The sequence below is a fragment of the Sceloporus occidentalis genome, unplaced genomic scaffold (genome assembly GCF_023333645.1).
Source record: "Sceloporus occidentalis isolate IW3139 unplaced genomic scaffold, rSceOcc1.0.p SCAF_5, whole genome shotgun sequence".
NCBI lineage: Eukaryota > Metazoa > Chordata > Lepidosauria > Squamata > Phrynosomatidae > Sceloporus > Sceloporus occidentalis.
In genome coordinates, this window is record NW_028316985.1 from 101,013,814 (window position 1) to 101,035,323 (window position 21,510).

At 45.4% G+C, this 21,510-nt stretch overlaps 1 protein-coding gene across 3 annotated transcripts in view; it reads right to left on the bottom strand.

Moving 5' to 3' along the window:
• Positions 1-21,064, bottom strand: part of WNT7B (Wnt family member 7B) — a 148,048-nt gene extending 126,984 nt beyond the window's left edge. For 2 of the 3 annotated variants that reach the window (XM_089524900.1, XM_089524897.1), the window contains exon 1: positions 10,715-10,836. In XM_089524900.1, the coding sequence (XP_089381026.1) occupies positions 10,715-10,797 (83 nt within the window). In that variant the 5' untranslated portion in view covers positions 10,798-10,836. Of the gene's footprint in view, positions 1-10,714; positions 10,837-20,862 lie in introns of those variants that run through there. The other variant, XM_089524898.1, reaches the window with a different exon arrangement.
• Between the last annotated feature and the right edge of the window lie 446 nt (positions 21,065-21,510).

A 21,510-nucleotide genomic window follows, 5' to 3' on the forward strand; every position in this document is an offset into this window, starting at 1 on the left:
ATTTTACTTATTTCCCACTGAAATTGATCCAAATCAGCTCCCATATATTCGGCTAAATGAGGAGTCAAATATTCGTATAAATCTTCATTTTCTTTTTCCTTCAATCCTCGTATTTTGATGCAGTTTTCTCTTTGTTTTAAATCTTGTATTGCTCTTTCATCTAAATCTTTCTCATAATTTATTTCAATATCTCTCACTTTTCTGTTAATTTTGTCGGTTTTATCTTCAATTGTTCCCATGTTTTTTTCCATCTTTTTGATGTCCTCCATTGCCTTACTTAAAGTTTCCTTCATATCCTTCAATTCTGATCTTATTTCCTGCCTTATTTCTTGTTTGATTTCTTTTCTCATTGCTGCTATGTCCCTTTGTGTTGCTTTGATATCTTCCTTCATTTCTAGATACATTTCTTTTAGTTCTTCAAACATGGTCGTCTGGTCTGGTTGTTTAGAGTGTGTTTCCAGTGATGGTCTTCTCTGGAAGGCTGGATCTTGCTTTGCTTTCCTTGTATGCATTATTAATCCCCTGCTTTGGCCTTCGCTTTGACCGTTATTTCCTTAGATCTTCTCCACTACTTTAGTCTTTCCTTCTCGACCGTCTCCTTAGGAGACCGACCGTCTTTCCGCTTCTTTGACCTTAAGTCTTTCTCCGCTACTTTAACCTTCCCCGCTGTCTCCTTAGATCTTTCTCCGCTGTCTCCTTGGGTCCTCCGCTGTTTCGGCCTCCGCTTTCCCCGCTTTCTCCTTGGGGGTTGCTCTGCTGTCTCCTTGGGTCCTCCGCTGCTTTGGCCTCTGCTTTCCCCGCTCTCTCCTTGGGTCTTTCTCCGTTGCCTCTTTGGGTCCTCTGCTGCTTTGGCCTCCGCTTTCCCCGCTCTCTCCTTGGGTCTTTCTCCGCTGTCTCCTTGGGTCCTCCGCTGCTTTGGCCTCCGCTTTTCCCGCTTTCTCCTTGGGGCTTTCTCCGCTGTCTCCTTGGGTCTTCTGCTGCTTTGGCCTCCGGTTTCCCTGCTTTCTCCTTGGGTTTTTCTCCGCTGTCTCCTTGGGTCCTCCGCTGCTTTGGCCTCCGCTTTCCCCGCTGTCTCCTTGGGTCCTTCTCCGCTGTCTCCTTGGGTCCTCCGCTGCTTTGGCCTCCGCTTTCCCAGCTCTCTCCTTGGGTCTTTCTCCGCTGTCTCCTTGGGTCTTCTGCTGCTTTGGCCTCCGGTTTCCCTGCTCTCTCCTTGGGTTTTTCTCCGCTGTCTCCTTGGGTCCTCCGCTGCTTTGGCCTCCGCTTTTCCCGCTTTCTCCTTGGGGCTTTCTCCGCTGTCTCCTTGGGTCCTCCGCTGCTTTGGCCTCCGCTTTCCCCGCTCTCTCCTTGGGTCTTTCTCCGCTGTCTCCTTGGGTCTTCTGCTGCTTTGGCCTCCGGTTTCCCTGCTCTCTCCTTGGGTTTTTCTCCGCTGTCTCCTTGGGTCCTCCGCTGCTTTGGCCTCCGCTTTCCCTGCTGTCTCCTTGGGTCCTTCTCCGCTGTCTATTTGGGTCCTCCGCTGCTTTGGCCTCTGCTTTCCCCGCTGTCTCCTTGAGTCCTTCTCCACTCTCTCCCTGGATCTTTCTCCGCTGTCTCCTTGGGTTCTTCTCTGCTTTAGCCTCCGCTTTTCCCGCTGTCTCTTTGGATCCTTCTCTGCTGTCTCCTTGAGTCTTTCTCCACTGTCTCCTTGGGCCTTTCTCCACTGTCTTCTTGGGTCCTCCGCTGCTTTGGCCTCCGCTTTCCCCGCTGTCTCCTTGGGTCTTTCTCTGCTAAAAACCTTGTAGGAGTTTCCTGAAAGTACAAGTCCTCCAAGCTTCTCCCAGATGTCCTCCAAGCTCTCAAAGAAGGAAGCAAGGAAAAAAGATAGCTTTATATATATATATGTATATATATATATATATATATGGATGGCTTAATTCTTGTCAGAGAAGGCGTCCCAGTTCTCAAAGAAAGAAGGCGTCCCAAAGTTCTCAAAGAAAGAAGAAAGGAGGAAAAAAAAAAAAAGAAAAAAGGTAGGTTTGTATATATATCTAAATGGCTTAGTTCTTGTCAGAGTAAGTGTCCCAGTTCTTTTCCCTTTGGGAAAGGGATTCACCAATTCCTCTTGCAGTAGGTAGAGTCGAATAGATCCCACCTGAAGGTGCAAGTCTTCCAAGCTTCTCCTAGCTGTCCTCCAAGCTCTCAAAGAAAGAAGAAAAGAAAAAAAAAAAAAAGGTACCTTTATGTATATATCTGAATGGCTTAGTTCTTGTCAGAGTAGGCGTTCCAGTTCTTTTTCCTTTGGGAAAGGGATTCACCAATTCCTCTTGCAGTAGGTAGAGTCAAATAGACCCCACCTAAAAATGCAAGTCCTCCAAGCTTCTCCTAACTGTCCTCCAAGCTCTAAAGATGCAAGTCCTCCAAGCTTCTCCTAGCCGTCCTCCGACAATACGTAAAGTGAAATAAGCCCCAGCTGAAGGTGCAAGTCCTCCAAGCTTCTCCTAGCCGTCCTCCAAGCTCTCGAAGAAAGGAAAAAAGGTAGCTTTATATATATATCAGGATGACTTAATTCTTGTCAAAGTAAGCGTCTCAGTTCTTTTTCCTTTGGGAAAGGAATTCACCAATTCCTCTTGCAGTAGGTAGAGTCAAATTGACCCCACCTAAAGGTGCAAGTCCTCCAAGCTTCTCCTAGCTGTCTTCCAAGTTCTAAGGATGCAAGTCCTCCAAGCCTCTCCCAGCCGTCCTCCAAGCTCTAAAGATGCAAGTCCTCCAAGCTTCTCCTAGCTGCCCTCCGACAATAGGTAAGATGAAATAAGCCCCAGCTGAAAGTGCAAATCCTCCAAGTTTTTCCCAACAGTCCTCCAAGCTCTCAAAGAAAGAAGAAAAGAAAAAGGTAGCTTTATATATATATCTGGATGGCTCAGTTCTTGTCAGAGTAAGCGTCCCAGTTCTTTTTCCTTTGGGAAAGGAATTCACCAATTCCTCTTGCAGTAGGTAGAGTCAAATTGACCCCACCTAGAAGTGCAAGTCCTCCAAGCTTCTCCTAGCTGTCCTCCAAGTTCTAAGGATGCAAGTCCTCCAAGCCTCTCCCAGCCGTCCTCCAAGCTCTAAAGATGCAAGTCCTCCAAGCTTCTCCTAGCCGCCCTCCGACAATAGGTAAGATGAAATAAGCCCCAGCTGAAAGTGCAAATCCTCCAAGTTTCTCCCAACAGTCCTCTAAGCTCTCAAAGAAAGAAGAAAAGAAAAAGGTAGCTTTATATATATATCTGGATGGCTCAGTTCTTGTCAGAGTAAGCGTCCCAGTTCTTTTTCCTTTGGGAAAGGGATTCACCAATTCCTCTTGCAGTAGGTAGAGTCAAATAGACCCCACCCAAAAATGCAAGTCCTCCAATCTTCTCCTAGCCGTCCTCCAAGCTCTCAAAGAAAGAAGAAAGGAAAAAAGAGAGGTAGCTTTATATATATATCTGGATGACTTAATTCTTGTCAAAGTAAGCGTCCCAGTTCTTTTTTCCTTTGGGAAAGGGATTCACCAATTCCTCTTGCAGTAGGCAGAGTCAAATAGACCCCACCCAAAGGTGCAAGTCCTCCGAGTTTCTCCTAGTTGTCCTCCAGGCTCTCAAAGAAAGAAGAAAGCTCTAAAGGTGCAAGTCCTCCAAGTTTCTCCTCGCCGTCCTCCTGCTTCCTTGAGTCTCTTTCTCAGCCTTAGCCCATACTTTCAATCTCTGCTCCCCTTCAATACAGTTGATTGCTCTCAGCTGTTTGGATGAAAATCTCTCGCAGCTGTGCTACTCCCTTCAAGCAAGCTTTAGTTTGTTTGTTTTTTTTTCCCCCAGTCTTTGAGAGCTCTTATTCTTATTCACTAAATTTTATTTGTTTAAATTTAGACAAACAGTCCATTCCTCTTATCCCAACCTCCTAATTAAATGTCAAATTGGCAAAATGAAGTTAACGGAGGTGGATATTCCGTCTCTTTTAAAGTAGGTTACTCACGCCCATGCCATTTCTTTGGCTCTATCTCTCCTCGTTGTGAAGTCTTAACTGAAGATATCTTGTCTCTTCAGTCACTGGAGGCTTTTATATCTATGTTCTTAAGTTCTTCCACTTCTTCTTTAGTTAAAAATTGGGGGCAACTCTTGTGCCTTAAGGCTTCCCACAGAGACAGCGATGCTCTTTGTCTTTTGCCCACTTCCAGTCCCTCCCATTAGGAAGAGGTTGGAGCAGGCAACGCTGGCACTAGCAGAGCTTCTTCATTTAGGCAATGCCATGCCTAAAGTTTTTCTCTCTCCGTGTTGGAAAAAACGGAGGAGAAGATGCCTCTGTGGAGGCTGTTTTCAGAGACTCCTGAAAACACATCCGTCGGGCTGCCGCTCCCAACCCGGAAGTCCCAAAAACCTTCTAACTTGACATAGATTCTCATAGGATCTGAGTGAGGTGAGTGACTAAGAAAGGGATCTTGCTTGTGGTGGAGCAAAATGCAGGTGTGGCATTAGCTGGAGAAAATGCAAATTCTATTTTAGGAATAATTAGGAAAGGAAGTTGGATGATCACAAAGAAAAGATTAGTCTGGCATGACTTGTTTGGAAAAATCCATGTTGACTTTTTGTATGATCACAAAAAGTCAACATGGATTTTTCCAAACAAGTCATGCCAGACTAATCTTTTCTTTCTCTCTCTCTGGATAGAGTTACAAGCTTGGTAGATGAAGGGGATGCTGTGGATCTCTAATACCTTGATTTCAGTAAAGCCTTTGACAAGAGCCCCCATGATATCCTTGCAAACAAGCTAGTAAAATGTTGGCTAGACAATGCTATTGTTAGGTTAATTTGTAATTGGTTGACTGACCAAATTCAAAGGATGCTCACCAGTGGCTCCTCTTCATCTTGGAAAGAAGTGACTAATGGAGTGCCACAGGGTTCTCTCCTGGGCCAGTGCTATTCAACATCTTTATCAATGACTTGGATGATGCAATAGAAAGAATGCTTACCAAATTTGCAGAAGACACCAAATTAGCAGAGGTTGCTAATTTTTTCTCATGATATGCCAAAGTACAACAGCCTCAATTTAGTCATCTTGGCTTCCAGAGAGATTTCAGGCCTGACCTGTTCTAGAACCCACTGGTTCGTCTTCTTGGCTGTTCATGGTATCCTCAGCACTCTTTTCCAGCACCACATCTCAAGTGAGTTGATTTCTTTTCTATCAGCTTTCTTCACTGTCCAGCTCTCACATCCATACATGGTGATTGGGAATACAATGGCTTGACTATCCTCATATTAGTGTTCAGAGTTATAGCTTTGCACTTTATCCTATCCAACACTTTAGGATCCTATCCAGAAGAGTTTATTCCTGATGTTCCTTCTAGAACATGGCCACAGAGCCCGAAAAACCCACAAAAAACTATGGATGCTGGCCATGAAAGCCTTCAACTTCACATTAAAAATAAAATAGTAACAAATTAAATAGCTGATTATTTGCTGCTCTTTCATGACACCCCAGACTTGCTACCTCTCTCTGCCTAATGGTAGGACTAGCCTCAAGTAGCCTTTGCTAGACTTTTGGCATAGCACATGCCCAACCATGCCAACCCCTACAATCGAACCTAAAGCAGTGGTTCTCAAGGAAAGTTACCAGGAGTCCTAGTATTCACCCTAAGCTATTACCTTGTGAAGAAAATCACAGTGGATTGCCTACTCTGACTGATGGTTCCCTGCAATTGAAATAACATCATACTTGGGACTACATCATAACAACAACCAGGGACAGGTTGAATATATTCAAGGTCCTATAGTCAGTTCACAAGGGGCATCATTAATAGACTTGCCCAGCATTTATATGGACTAAACATGCCCCCTTAAACACTCTCCTGTTGTCTCTGCTATAAAAGTTCCTTGAAATGTTTAAATATATATATTTAAAAGCAACAATATGAAAAGCACTACATGAAAACTGTTGTTTCTTCAATACCGTTCTTTTAAAGAGAGATGAAGACATACATATCATGTTATCCTTTTGGGGTGTGTGTGTGTGTGTGTGTGTGTGTGTGTGTGCGTGCGCGCCTTCAATCTGCCTGTTGACTTATAGTGACCCATGGATTTCATAGGGTTTTCCTAGTCAGGAAACACTCAGAAGTGGTTTTGCCAGTTCCTTCCTTTGAAATATAATGTATTTTCAAGATCAGGGAGTATCTGGTGCCTTTAAGATATTGATGAAATCCCTCTTTGCCTACTGCTAGGGAGCTCCATGACCAAAGAGTGCAAAATCAACAACAACAACAAAAAGAGAGACCTCTGCAAAATTGCATTGAGTTAATACATTTCGAAAAATACTTTCACAACTGACTGGCAATAATGGTTCACTGGCTGCTGACACTGCCATTTGGATTGTGTCTACTGTTCATCACAAGGATTTTTGCCGCTACATAAACAAAAGGATAAAAACAGTGTTTTTTTAAAAAACCCTAACTATAGGTAACTGCAATCAGCTCCTATAACTTCTATAACTTTGTCTTTCTGTTTTCTCTCTTTTCATGAGAGGACCTGGATTGCTCAGTAGTCTTCCTCACTGTCAGAATCTGGATTATAACCTCCTCAGGGCAGGCACTTGTTTTCCAATCCCCACCTATTATTATTATTATTATTATTATTAACACCACATACGTTGACAAACAAATCAATAATGGCAACCCAACACTTTCCAGCCAACTTTTTCATCTCAATAAAAAACAAAACAAAACAAACAAACAAACCCAGAAGTCACAGCCATATTAGAGCTCAGAAAGGAAATCAAACCCATTGCTCCTGGTTCAGAGCCTGTTCCTCAGACTGCTGGAAAAGTTGAAAATACATTAATATCATAGTGCACTATGATGGTGCAAAATATAGTGTTAACCATCCCAAACCACGTTGGTTTAAACATACCTAACTCTGAGTAATATTAGGCGCAGAACATGAGTGCTGTGCATACCGACCGTATATATTACACCCATGCATGCATACATACATATGAAAAGAGTACTGCTGTATATACACAAACAGGCACAATTCCTCGTGCCTTCCATCTTTCCAAAAATCTTCACAATAGCCATGTATATACATTTGTTACCCCCCCAAAAAAAGGTTTTGGATTTCAGTTCTGGGATTCTGCTTGTATTATTCTATAAACCAGTGCTGCTGAGGGATGTTTTAGAATAGCAAGGCAAAAATAAACAGCAAGGCATAAATACAACAACTGTGAGTAGAGCTTTCTTATGAATGCATCCTAATTACTATACATCAAATAATATCAGCATTTAAATGTCTGTTATCATGATAAGAATTTTATTTAAAAAGGTTCTTTCTGTACTGAGTTGTTGGTTTTTCTTTATAGCAGTGTGTGTTGTGTTGTGTGTGTGTGTGTTGCTTCCTTGAACAAGTCAATGGAAAGAATGGAAAATGAATGTTCTGCTGTCATTTTAATTAAAATATGATGCATTGTTTACTTGTGCAAATGAGAAAAGACCACATAACAGCTAGTAGAAAAGAAACCACCCAACTGATCTGAATTTCCTACATAGCAAGTAAGGAAGCATTTACTTCCTTCAGAATACTAATATTCCTCAGAAATAGACCCCAGAAAGAAAATAGGCAGACCAGTTCTGCCAAGCTTTGAGCTTCAAAGGTTGCCATTACCAAACCAGGAAAAGTACATTTGCCCACAACACATACGCACATACCACAAGTTCAATAGGGTACTTTCCATTAGACATGGAAATAACATAGAGGAAATCTGGGAGCTGCGTCGGTTTTCCAAATGGAAGCAAGTGCTTTGCAGAAACTGCATGTATAACAACCTACAGTGGCAATGGACCGGAGCTATAATAACATGCTGTGCATTGTCCACGTGAACACATTTCTCATAAACGTTATCGAAGGAAGTTTAAATAAAGTTTAACGGGAAATAGCAACAACAAGAACAACAGCTATCTCCACTGTGAGATATTCAGACGATGCAGATAAGATAATGCACTTTGAAAGCCTAACAGTGGAAGACTTTTGAGGATGTGCTCAGCTCTCCTTTAAGCTCATGCTTAAGCAATGCTATGGCAATGCATTGTGCAGTCCTAGAAATCCTTATCCATTACAGAAACTTACTTCTGAGCAAATACATATAGGATCACATTTGTTAAAGTAGCCACACCAGAACTAACCATGACCAACTAAGGGCATGATCCAGCTAAAGAGATGTGCCTTCAGTTTCCACTGATCTCATCAGCCATGTGAGGACAGTGACACGGCTGAATATCTAGGCAAACATGTCTCCAAAAACCCTTTCAGCTCCCCTTTCTCTGAGTGGGAACAAGAAACAGATTCCCTGCAGTGAAATCCATTCAACAGATAAACTACGATGAAGCCTGCTGAGCTGAATAAAGCGTAACTAGAGGGGCAGTGTTTAATCGGCGAAGACATCCGAACAGTTCTCTTCTACACACATAGACTGCATCATAAAGTCTGAATCCAGAAAGGTGCTGGCTGAATACCTAGAAAATCAAACCATTAGTCCCCCTTTGTTAAAGTGGATGAACTAGTCAACACTACACAGGAACAAACAAAGTAAGAGTTGGTCCCTAAAACTACAGCTCTCAGAATCCCCCATTCAGCCTTTGGAATGGCAATGATGGATGGAGCTGGACTACAGGGAGCTGCAGTCCAAAAAACTAAGGGCCTGAACAGACAGGCCAAAATAAAGCTGCTTCGGGTCACTTGCCTCCTAAGTGGCCAGAAGCCACACCAAAGCCACACTCCAGTCCTAAGGATGAGATGTGTGTGCCATTTAAACAGCATGCCTCCAAAGTGACCAGAAGCAGCTTTATTTTGGCCTGTCTGTTCAGGCCCTTAGTTTTTTGGACTGCAGCTCCCTATAGTCCAGCTCCATCCATCATTGCCATTCCAAAGGCTGAATGGGAGGATTCTGCACAAAGAACTGGGAAAGGAGGGATATTGATTTTTAAAATTGCTATCAAACCTTCTCCCCAACGTGCCCCTCCACACAGACACACACACATGCAACGTGTCTATGTGATGGCAAGAGAGGCAGGCAAGCCAGATCCCCTGGCCACCCGGACCTCAGGCTCTGCCACTCTTCAGAGGGCCTCCAAAGGGTGGGTTGGGAGATCTAGATCTGGCCTTTGGTGTGTTCCTCAGCCCAGTCAAGCTCAACCCCAGCTCACAATGACAACTTGGATCTCGACCCATGCTGGCTGGGAAATTCTGGCTGCATCCACACTGCAGAAATAATCCAGTCTGACCCTGCTTTGACTGCCATGGCTGAGTGCTATGGCAGTTTGGGAATTGTAGTTTGTTGTCGCTCCCCTCTGGCTCAATGCCTGCTTGCCTGCTCTTGCACTGAGCCATGGCAGCTAAAGTGGTGTCAAACCAGATTATTTCTGCCGTGTGGATGCAGCCACTGAGGGCTGTAATCCAAACAAGTGGCTTTCCCAAGATCTGCTCACAAATGTTCACATTCCTGTCCCAAACAAGCCACCAATACATCCCTTTGACAGGAAGCCTCCCACAAAAGCAAAGGCAGCACCAGTTTCCCCTCCTCTTCGTGCAGCAAATGGGATGACTGAGTCTCCTCCCAGTGTTTGATGAAATGTTTTACCATCCCTCTCCTATTATCAGAAACTGTGGGAGACCCAGCAGCATTGCCTAGCATGATGCTCAGCACACTCAAGAGAATCCTGCCTTCACACAAACACATCAGTTAGGATCATAGGATCCTAGAGTTGGAAGAGACCCCAAGAATGGCCATCCAGTCCAAACCCATTCTGCCATGCAGGAACTCTCAGTCAAAGCATCCCCATTGACAGATGGCCCTCCAGCCTCTGCTTAAAGACCTTCAAGGAAGGATTATGGAATCACAGAGTTGGAAGAGACCCCCAGAATGGCCATCCAGCCCAGCCCCCTTCTGCCATGCAGGAACTCCCCATCAAAGCATCCCCATTGACAGATGGCCCTCCAGCCTCTGCTTAAAGACCTCCAAGGAGGGAGACTCCACTACACTCAGCCCTGACTGTCAGGAAGTTCCTCCTAATGTTGAGCTGGAATCTCTTTTCCTGGAGCTTGCATCCATTGCTCTGGGTCCTGTTCTCTGGAGCAGCAGAAAACAAGCTTGCTCTCTCCTCAATATGACACCCCTTCAAGTATTTAAACAGGGCTATCATATCACCTCTTAGCCTTCTCTTCTCCAGAACAATGGATGCAAGCTCCAGGAAAAGAGATTCAAAAGGAACGGGGGCCAAGAGAGGCTGCCTGGGGATCGGGATTCTTCCCATTGCCTCTCCTTCTTCTTCTTCTCCTTCTTCTGGATCTCTTTGCCTTCGGAGGGACCTTATAATTATGTCACGCTGCAAAGGGAAACCGCCAGCATCTGGACTGCGGTGGGGAGGACTTTTTCTTGCAGAGACTATTTATAGCAGCCAAGGACTTGGGAAGGCGAGTCATTTACGAAGGGGGGGGGGGGGTGGTGGTTTCAAGACAATCCGGAGAGGATCCGGTCTCAAACCGGATTCTCCAGGCTCTCACAGCAGCCTTTCCCCTTCCGATCCGCTTTCTGCAGAGCAAAAGCCACCTGCCCAGGTGTCTCCTCCATCGCCCAGGCTTTCCTTATGATCCCCCTCCCTTTCCATTTCCAAAAGAGCAGCATCAATCCCTCCCTCCCTCCTTCCCCCCCCCCCCTTTCCAGGCATACACTCCAAGTAACTCACAAGTAACTTCCACTGGTGAGGATGAGGAAGATCTGGGGGTAGTAGACGGAGAGTAAGACGCTGCGGGAGGAGAACAGGATCATGGTGGCCCCTTGGCGGGGTGGGTTTCCAGGTGTGCCCCCCACCCCTGGCACCGCAGCCTGGCACCCTTTCCCTCCTCCTCCTCCTCCTCCTCCTCCTCCTTCTCCTCCTTTGTGCCGGGTCCGGTGCCGCCGGGCGCTTGCCTCTCTCTCCGGGGACTGGAGTGAGGATGCTCCCGATGGGCTCCCGTCCAGGGCCAGCTCTCCAGGGAGCCGGCGATGCCATTGGGCCAAGCCCACCGCCCCTCCCTCGATGGGGCTGGGACTCTATGGGGAGCCCCCCGGGAAAAGTCCGGCTGCTCTCAGCCATTGGAGCATCGGCAGCTTTCCCTGGGGAAGAAAGGCAGAGCGAAGTCTAGCCAAGCTCCTGCTGCCAACTCCTTTCTTCCAGGGAGCCTCCAAAGTGCCATAAGTTCTCTCTACAGCATCATCATCATCATCATCATCATCATCATCGTCAATAATAAAACACACAAACATACATCATAAAGTTCCTTATAGAAATAAAGAATACGTCGCTTAAAATATCTCAATATCAGTGGTTACTCAAATATCATCATTCATTTTGGCATCGTCATCCTCATCCTCAGTCATTATATCCAAGTGCATCGGAGGAAGGAGACTGGAGCCTAGCAAAGCTCCTGCTGCCAACTTCTTTCTTTCAGTGACTCTCAAAGCTGCCACAAGATCTCTCTATATTATTATTATTATTATTATTATTATTATTATTATTATATTCAGGTGCATCTGAGGAACCAGACTGAAACCTAGGGAGCCTCATGCTGCTCACTTCTTTCTTTCACTTCTTTTCAAAGGTGCCACAAGACCTCTCTACTTTATTATTATTATTATTATTATTATTATTATTATTTCCAAGTGCATCGGAGGAAGTAGACTGAAGCCTAAGAAAGCTCCTGCTGCCCACTTCTTTCAGTGAGACTCAAAGGTGCCACAAGACCTCTCTACATTATTATTATTATTATTATTATTATTATTATTTCCAAGTGCATCTGAGGAAGAAGATGGAAGTCTAGGAAAGTTCATGCTACCCACTTCTTTCTTTTAATTAATCTCTAAAGGTGCCACAAGACCTCTCTACATTATTATTATTATTATTATTATTATTATTATTATTATTATTTCCAAGTGCATCTGAGGAAGAAGATGGAAGTCTAGGAAAGTTCATGCTACCCACTTCTTTCTTTTAATTAATCTCTAAAGGTGCCACAAGACCTCTCTACATTATTATTATTATTATTATTATTATTATTATTATTATTTCCAAGTGCATCTGAGGAAGAAGATGGAAGTCTAGGAAAGTTCATGCTACCCACTTCTTTCTTTTAATTAATCTCTAAAGGTGCCACAAGACCTCTCTACATTATTTTTTCAGGTGCACTTGAGGAAGCAGACTGAAGTCTAGGAAAGCTCATGCTGTCCACTTCTTTCTTTCAATGAATCTCAAAGGTGCCACAAGATCTCTCTATACACTGATTCTACAGACTTACATCTTTGAATTCCCCCATCAGCGGGTTGGGCTAGGAGCTGGGTTCGAATCCCAGGAAACCCACCTGGGGCAAGTCACACTCTCTCAGCCTCAGGGGGAAAGGCAATGTCCACCCTCAATGAAGAAAATGGCCAAATAATAATAATAATAACAACAACAACAACAACAACAACAACAACATGTCAGCTTCGCCTCAGGGACACCTTAAATTGGAAATGCCTTGAAGGCAAAGGTCCAAAACACACTGCAGAAATAATCCAGTTTGAGACTGCTTTAAGTGCCTTGGCTCAGTGCAGTTCTGGGAACCGTAGTTTTGTGAGACACTTAGCCTCCTTTGTCAGAGAGCTCTGAGGCCACAATAAAGTGCAATTTCCAGGAGCTTTGGTAGACTTCAGTCTACCTCCTCAGGTGCACTTGGATATAATCATCATCATCATCATCATCTTGTGGCACCTTTGAAACTCACTGAGAGAAAGAAGTGGTCAGCAGGAGCTTTGGTAGACTTCAGTCTACCTCCTCAGATGTACTTGGATATACTACTACTACTACTACTACTAATAATAATAATAATAATATAGAGATCTTGTGGCACCTTTGATGCTCACTGAAAGAAAGAAGTTGGCAACCGGAGCTTTGGTAGACTTCAGTCTACTTTCTCAGGTGCATCTGACTGATCACTAAATGCATCTGAGGAAGTAGGCTTAAGTCTAGGAAAGCTCCTGCTGCCAATTCCTTTCTTTCAATGAGTGTCTCAAAGAAGCTGCTTACCAATGTAGTTAGGCCTGGATCAACGACTGAAGAAGGTCAAGGAGGAAAGTGTTGAAGTAGCCTTAATACTGAACAGTCATGAAAATAAAAAAATAAATGACCACAGAAGGAAGACATAAATTCAACCCAGAGACGGAGGAAACTGAACTAGTGAAAAGAGCTCCCACCCGGGGTCAAATATTGATCAGAATGGAGTTAAGAAATAAGAAAAAAGACTAGGAATGGGAAGAGCAGCTAGGAAAGAATTAGTCATGATCCTGAAGTGCAAAGAAATCATAGAAAGTCATAGAATCCTAGAGTTGGAAGAGACCCCAAGGACCATCCTGCCATGCAGGAACTCTCAGTCAAAGGTATAACTCCGAAAGCCAAAGTGAGGCTCCTCCAAGCCATTGCATTCCCCATCACCATTTAGGTATGTAAAAGCTGGATAGTGAAGAAAGCCAATGAGAAGAAAGTCCATTCATTGGAGATGTGGTGCTGGAGAAGAGCACTGAGGACACACCCTGGATGGCCAAAAAGACAAACCAATGGGTGCTGGAACAGATGAAGCCAGAAATCACCCCAGAAGCCAAGATTACTAAACTTTGGCCTGTTACAGACTGCCAAAATAAAGCTGCTTTGGGTCTCTTTGGAGGTATGCTGTTTAAATGATGCATGCATCCTAAGAATCCAGAAGCTGCACCAAAGCCGCACTCCAGTGCTTAGGAATTGAGTGTGGCTTTGGCGCAACCTCCGGACTCTTAGGACCCATGCATCGTTTAAATAGCATACCTCCAAGAGACCCAAAGCAGCTTTATTTTGGCAGTCTGTAACAGGTCTTTAATACCCTTCCAAACATCTAAACTAAGGACAGCCACCGCAAGGTAATGCAGGCCCATGACTGGCATCATCCGTTTTTGTATTTCTTTCTCCCGTATCATCTTTTAGCCTAAGCTGGCAACATGTACAATGTGCATTTGGGTTGGCCCTATAAAGGCATCCCTGTTTGGTGGATTTGGGAGGATCTTGTGCTATATATATGGCCAACAGGGATGTGTCAACCAAGACTGCTGTTTGGTAGGCCCAATAAATGATTGTCAATCGGGAGACATGCTTTGATTTCGATTCCCATCTTGGCTATGAAATCCACTGGGCAAGTCACACTCTCTCAGCCTCAGGGGAAGAAGGCAAGGGCAAACCTAGTCCCCTGAACCAATCTTGCCAAGAAAATCCCATGATATAGACCTTAGGGTCTCCATAAGCGGGAAATGCAAGGCCAAATTCAATCTATTGGATCTAATTCGATCAATTCCCAGAATTCCATAGCCTTGAGCCAGACAACGAAATAAAACGGTGCCAAACCAGGTTATGTCTCCAGTGTGGATGCAGCCCCATCTGATCCGTGTTTACACGGAACTGATTCTGACGTTCAAGGAGGCTTAAGCCTTAACTAAGCCCTTTCGGTCTAGTCGCACTTTATTCCATCTATTCACACTTTATTAAGCCCTTTCAATATATCTCCGTATATGAACATATTCTTTTAGTACTTAGCATTTTGTAGTGTTGTGTTTTACCTTGATGCTAAATGCTAGCTATCCGGAAAGGCCTTAGAAATAAACGTTATTATTAGGATTAATATTCAAGTCCCAGCTTTTATTTTAAAGGGCAATGTTAAAACAACAACAACCAAAGAACAGAAATCGAAATGGTTTGCAGCAAAATGCCCCGAAATGGGTCTCCCTGCCTTCCGACTAAACACACCCGAAGCTAAGGCTGCTGAGGGTTTTTATTCCGCATCCAAGAAACATCAACCGGGGCTGCCTCCGCACTCAGAAACAATCCGGCCTGAGCCCGCTTTCAACTGAACGCTCTGAAACCGGATTGTTGAAGTTGTTATTCATGCTTCTTTCGTCATGCTCAAAATGGAAGCTGTTTTTGGAATTCCTCCTGGGCAGAAGAAGGTGGAAATGGAGGACACGTCCTGGAAAAGGAGGGCATCTGGGCACCTTGGCTAAGTGGGCACTGCGAGGCAGGCTTTCCGTGGCAGCGAATCCACACAAGGTTGAAACCCAGGGAAGAGGGACCAAAAGAATTGGGTTTTTGGATCCAATTGGGTCCATTCCTGCTAATGATGAGAAGTCACTGACCCATTTCTGGCCAGGATCCTAAAGTCTTTGGTGAAGAGAAACAACTCCGTCTTCACTCCTCATCTTAAGTCATTGAATTAAAATGGGATTGACTCCTTCGTAATTGAAGAGTCGGAGTAACAAACAGGGATCCTTTTATGTTGGGTGTGTTATTTTACTATTGACTTGCTGGTCATTGTTGGAAATATCATGAAGTTATTCATTCGTTCATTCAAACAGGGATCAGAAGGGAGACTGCAGCCAAGAAATCAGAAGAAGACTAGGAACTGGAAGGGCAGCCATGAAAGAAACAGGCAAGATCCTCAAGTGCAAAGATGTAGAGACTAAAGTCGGAATCGTCCAAGACTTTATGTTCTCCATCGCCATGAATGGATAGTGGACAGTGAAGAAAGCGGAGAGGAGGAAGATCAGAAAACATTCAGGGGTAGCTGGGTTGGTCAATAAAGGAATAAAGAAAATCAGTGCATTGGAGAAGAGTGCTGAGGATATCATGGACAGACGAAAAGACCGACAAATGGGTCCTTGGACGGATCAATAATAAATACTTGAAGGGATGCCATATTGAGGAGGGAGCAAGCTTGTTTTCTGCTGCTCCAGAGACTAGGACCAGGAACAATGGATGCAAGCTACAGGAAAAGAGATTCCACCTCAACGTTAGGAGGAATGTCATGACAGTAAGGTTGGATTTGATGGAGTCTCCCTTCTTAGAGGTCTTTAAGCAGAGGCTGGAGGGCCATCTGTCAATGGGGATGCTTTGATGGGGAGTTCCTGCATGGCAGAAGGGGGCTGGGCTGGATGGCCATTCTTGGGTCTCTTCCAACTCTGTGATTCCATAATCCTTGTTTGGAGGTCTTTAAGCAGAGGCTGGAGGGCCATCTGTCAATGGGGATGCTTTGACTGAGAGTTCCTGCATGGCAGAATGGGTTTGGACTGGATGGCCATTCTTGGGGTCTCTTCCAACTCTGTGATTCCATAATCCTTCCTTAGAGGTCTTTAAGCAGAGGCTGGAGGGCCATCTGTCAATGGGGATGCTTTGACTGAGAGTTCCTGCATGGCAGAATGGGTTTAGACTGGATGGCCATTCTTGGGGTCTCTTCCAACTCTAGGATTCCATAATCCTTGTTTGGAGGTCTTTAAGCAGAGGCTGGAGGGCCATCTGTCAATGGGGATGCTTTGATGGGGAGTTCCTGCATGGCAGAAGGGGGCTGGGCTGGATGGCCATTCTTGGGTCTCTTCCAACTCTAGGATTCTATGATTCTCCCTGGAAGCCAAGATGACGAAACTGAAGCTGTCCTACTTTGGCCACATCATGAGAAGGCATGACTCCCTTTAAAAAGATGGTAGAAAGGTAGAAAGAGAGGGAAAGAGAGATGGCCAGACTCAATGAGGGAGGACCTGAGCAGAGAGTTAGAGGATATGGGGGGCTTGGAGACCTCTCATTGCTATGACTCAAGATGATTCGGATTAGATCTGCCTCCCGAGGGGGCTTTGGCATTACCTTCCTCTGAGGCTGAGAGAGTGTGACTTGCCCAAAGTCACCCAGCGCAACTGTAAATTAATTAACCCGTTTATTGTGTTTTTAAGACACCGGGTACAAGCCCGACGTTTCGAAACGGAGCAACATGACCATTTTGACAAGTAAGGTCTTGGATTCCGAAATTCCCTCCTGACACTTGCCATCTCTTGGAGGCTCGTCGTCCCGTTCAGGGGCAGGAATAACAATAACAACAACAACAACAACAACAACAACAACAATTTATATCCCGCCTTCCTCCCAGTACAAGGACTTAAGGTGGAGACCAAGAGAGAGTTACGTTTTCTTTTGCTGCTACTACTATATGATCTCCCAAAGGACAAAAGCAGGAATTGGGTGTCAATTTGGTTTTTGATCTCACAGGAGTCCTGATCCCATGGATCCGCCCGCGCTCTGGGCCCCACAACAAGCTCCCAGAATTCCATAGCCTTGAGCCAGAGCAGTTAAAGCGGTGGCAAAACGGGTCATTTCTCCACTGTGTGTGTGTGTGTTTTAAAGGAAGAATGGCTGCATCCCAACTACAGAAACAATCCGCTTTGACAGCGATGGATTTATGAGAAGGGTAGTTTTGTGGGACATTTCACCTTCCCTTCCAGAGAGCAATGGGGCCGCACCCAATTACCATTCCCAGCATTCCCTAGGACTGAGCCAGGGCAGTTCGAGTATTTGTTATTTTATACACACACACACACACACACACACATATATATTAAACCATTTCGCCATTTAAAAACAGACCATTTAAAATGGATTAAAATCGAATACCACAACAATGAAACACGTGCAACCTAAAATGCAGCAAATGGTGGGTTAGTGAATTCCTTCTCCTAATCCACTTTCCCCGGAAAGCAAGGAAAAGTGTAACTTGAGAACTGTAACGACGTTACTCGGTCGTTCCCCGCCTTGCCTCCTGCCTTTCCTTTCCTTTTTTCCCCTCTCTTTCTTGGCGCATTGATATCTTCATGTGCAATTCTAGAAATGCGCATAGTTGGGGCTAGGACTCTGGCAGACCTTGGCCAAGTCACACTCTCTCAGCCTCAGAGGAAGGCAAAGGCGAATCTGGCCAAGAAAACCCCAGGATAAGCTTGGCTTTAGCGTCGACATAAGTCGGAAACGTCTTGAAGGCACCCGACAACGACCAGAAGAACAACACAACAATGTATGGGTTTATAATTGCACTGACAATTTTGTGATTGTAAATTCTACAGTGTGCAAATGTTAAACGATGTGTTTTAAACGTACATTGTCTTAAACGGGTGTGTATATCGACTGATGTTTATCTTCGTAACTGATGCATATTTGTCGGTCTGTTGTGTAAGAAATTAATAATAATAATAATAATAATAATAACAGGATTGCCATGGGTCGGAGCCACACACTTGAAGGCAGGTAGCAAGGATAGAAATGCACACGTGGCTCAGCCATCTAAACCCAAATCTTGGGCGAGTCACACTCTCTCAGCCTCGGAGGAAGGCAAGGGCAAAACAACCCCTCTGAAGAAACGTGCCAAGAAAGCCCATAAGTCAGAAATGACTTGAAGGCACACAAAGACAACTACAGCAACAACAACAACATGGTTAAGAAAACAGTATAAGGAAATGCTCGAGTGAAGAGTGCATTAGTGCCTTCCTTGCGAACCGATTCAAGTTAAGGAAGGAAGGAAGGAGAGAAAGGAAAAGAGAAAGAGAAAAGCAGCAGAGGGACTATCCTCTCTTCTCCTTCTCTTTCTCTGGGCAGAAGAAGCTGTCAAGGAGAGGGATTGAGTCCACAACAAACTCCACTTCCCAGAATTCCATAGCACGGAGCCGTGCCAGTTAAAGCGCTCTCGAACCGGATTTATTATGTAATCCGGATACAACCCCAGGGCTCCATATATGCCCCCCGCAGGCAAATAAATCCAACAACAAGGAAATGTCGGGAAAGAGGTGAAATCTACACAAGATAAACGCTTCAAAGGACCAATATAATAAACCCATTCCATGTGATTTGTTTTCAGCGACATGGACTGTATTTTATTTGGATGAATGGATCTTCTTGTTGGCTTGCAATATACTTACTGAACTCAAATGCTCGAAATTGTACTTTACTACAACAAGACTTTGACGTTACTCTAGATCCAAGTTCACAGACGGAAAGGACTTGGGAGCATGAGCTTTTGTAGACTTCGGTCTACTCCTCCCTCAGAGGCTTTTTCTAGACCTTTGCTTTTCCAGACCAATTTTGATCCAATGCTCTTCTCCTCCATTGCTCAAAGTGGAGGACATTTTGGGATCCCTCCTGGACAAAAAGTTGGGGTCATGTAGGCCACCACGAACTACCATGCCCAGAATTCCCTGCTGTGGAGCCCTGGCAGTTAAAAGCGGCCTCAAACCGGATTTAGATTCTTGTTTCTCGATGGGAGTCCGGATGCTGTTGACTTCAGTTCCCAGAAGCCCCCGTCAGCCATGACCAATGGGGAGGATTCTGGGAGTTGAAGTCCAACAACATCTGGATCCGTTTTGATTAGGAGCCGCAGCTGCAGATATTGCTAAAAGCTCACTTTAATTACGTATTTGTTTGTTTGTTTGTTGCAATTTACATTATAGTTGCAATCGGCTTGAGGGGCATTTTATTTTGATCGATTGCTTTATTGGATTTGTATCCCGCCTTTCCTTAAAAAAAGACTCGAGGCGGTCTGTAAGAATCCCAAAAGATGCCGCTAAAACGATGTAGAAACTAAAGAAGGAATGGCTGCCTTCCTTTCTATTTGCAAGCCTTCCTTCTCTTTTGTTCTTTGTGTCGAACACCCGAAACTAAGGCTAATCCAGGCACGGCGCCTCCAGCGCTCCATCCACACACACGGCGCCCAATGCGGCTTTGCCTCGGAAGAGGAGGCCCTGAGGCCACAGCATGGGCTTTTCTGGGCAGCATTTCTTCAGAGGGGGTTTGCCATGGTCCTGTCTGTGTGTCTGTGTGTGTGTGTGGCTATATATGTTTGTGTGCATTCACACACATATTGTCATATATATGTGTGTGTATAGATACACACACACTACTATATATTGATGTGGGGTGTGTGTGTGTGTGTGTGTGTATATGTACACACACACAACCATACACATACGCATACACAAACACATACAAATATTAAGTATACAGTAGTGTGTATGTGTATCTATCTATATCTATATCTATCTACCTATCTATCTGAATCTTCTTTCGCGAATCAAAGCCAGAGTATATATATATATACACACACACACACACACACACACACACACTACTCTATGTATATGTGTGTGTGTGTAGAGACAGTAGTATGTGTATATGCGTGTATATATATATATATATATATATGACACACAATATACTGTTGTGTGTATGTGTGTATTATTGTATATGTGTGTGTGTATATATATATATATATATATACATACACACACTACTGTATGTATATGTGTGTGTATTGACAGTAGTATGTGTATATGCGTATATATATATATATGACACACAAAATACAGTAGTGTGTGTGTGTATTATTGTATATGTATATTATATATATATATATATATATATATACACACACACATACACACACACACAAACACGAGGGAACATACAGACATATATTGCTATGTGTGTATATATATGTATGTAGGAGAGTGGCAGAGTGCCACCTTATTCTCACAGTGTAAATATGGCGACAGTTTGCCCTCCTGAGGGAGGGAGAGGGGTGTGTGTGTGGTGCCAGGGTGCCCTCGGTCAGTGCCACCCTCTCATCCTGAGGGGAAGCCCCAGGGCCAGGCCCTGTCCTGAGGGGAGGGAGGGGGGCGAGGGTCCTCCTGGGGCGGAGGGCGGGAAAAGGGAGGCCGACAGGTAAGGACTCGGCGTCCGGGGAGGAAGGAATGCGGCCAGGCAAGTCCCTCCTCCTCCTCCTTCCCTGGAGCCCAGGGCAAGGCAGGCAAGGCAGAAGGGGAGAAGGGGGTCCCGAGAGGGAGAGAGGGAGAGGGAGAAAGGGAGGGAGGGAGGGAGGCTTGGATGGGAAGAAGAGCCCCCCCCATCCCTGCCATCCAGGGCCACCCTCCGCCCCGATCGGCTTTGGCCCGGCTTTGGCCGCCCTGTCTCCCTCCAGGGCCCCCGAGTGACCCACTCACCCCAGCTTGAGATAGAGGACTCCGAAGCAGAGGGCGACGTAGAAGAGCCACTGCCGGGAGTCCCTGAGCATGATCCGGGAGGAAGGCGCCCTCCTCGGGGGACCGCGGCCAAAGCCCGGGGCTCAGGGGCAGCTCCGGGGCGCCCTGCTGCTGGCCATGCCTCCCCCGCAGGAAGGAGCCCTGGGCTGGCTGCCTGGCTGCTCTGCCTTCCTCCAGGTGACACCGCCAGACAGGATCCAGGTAGCAGCAGGAGGAGGAGGAGGATCCCCTCTCCCTCCACCCACCACGCCTGCCTCCCTCCCTCCCTCCCCGCCCCGAATCAGGGCCCCTCCGCAACGCTCTCGCCAAAGGCACTCTCACTAGACACAGCCTAACCCAAAGGGTGCATCCGCACGGCAGAAATAACCCGGTTCGGCAGCGCTTGGACGGACACGGCTCCATGCTGGGAAACGTCTGCGGACTGGGCTTTCTTGGGTGCATCCTGTCCTCCCGGGATGCATGCAGCCATACATACAGCTACAGACAGGTGGGTGGGTGGGTGTCTACACACACACACGCACACACACGCCGCTGTGTGTGTACAACGGAGTCCAGTCCCCAGAATTCCCGAGCACGGAGCCATGGCCGTTAAAGCGCTGCCAAACCGGA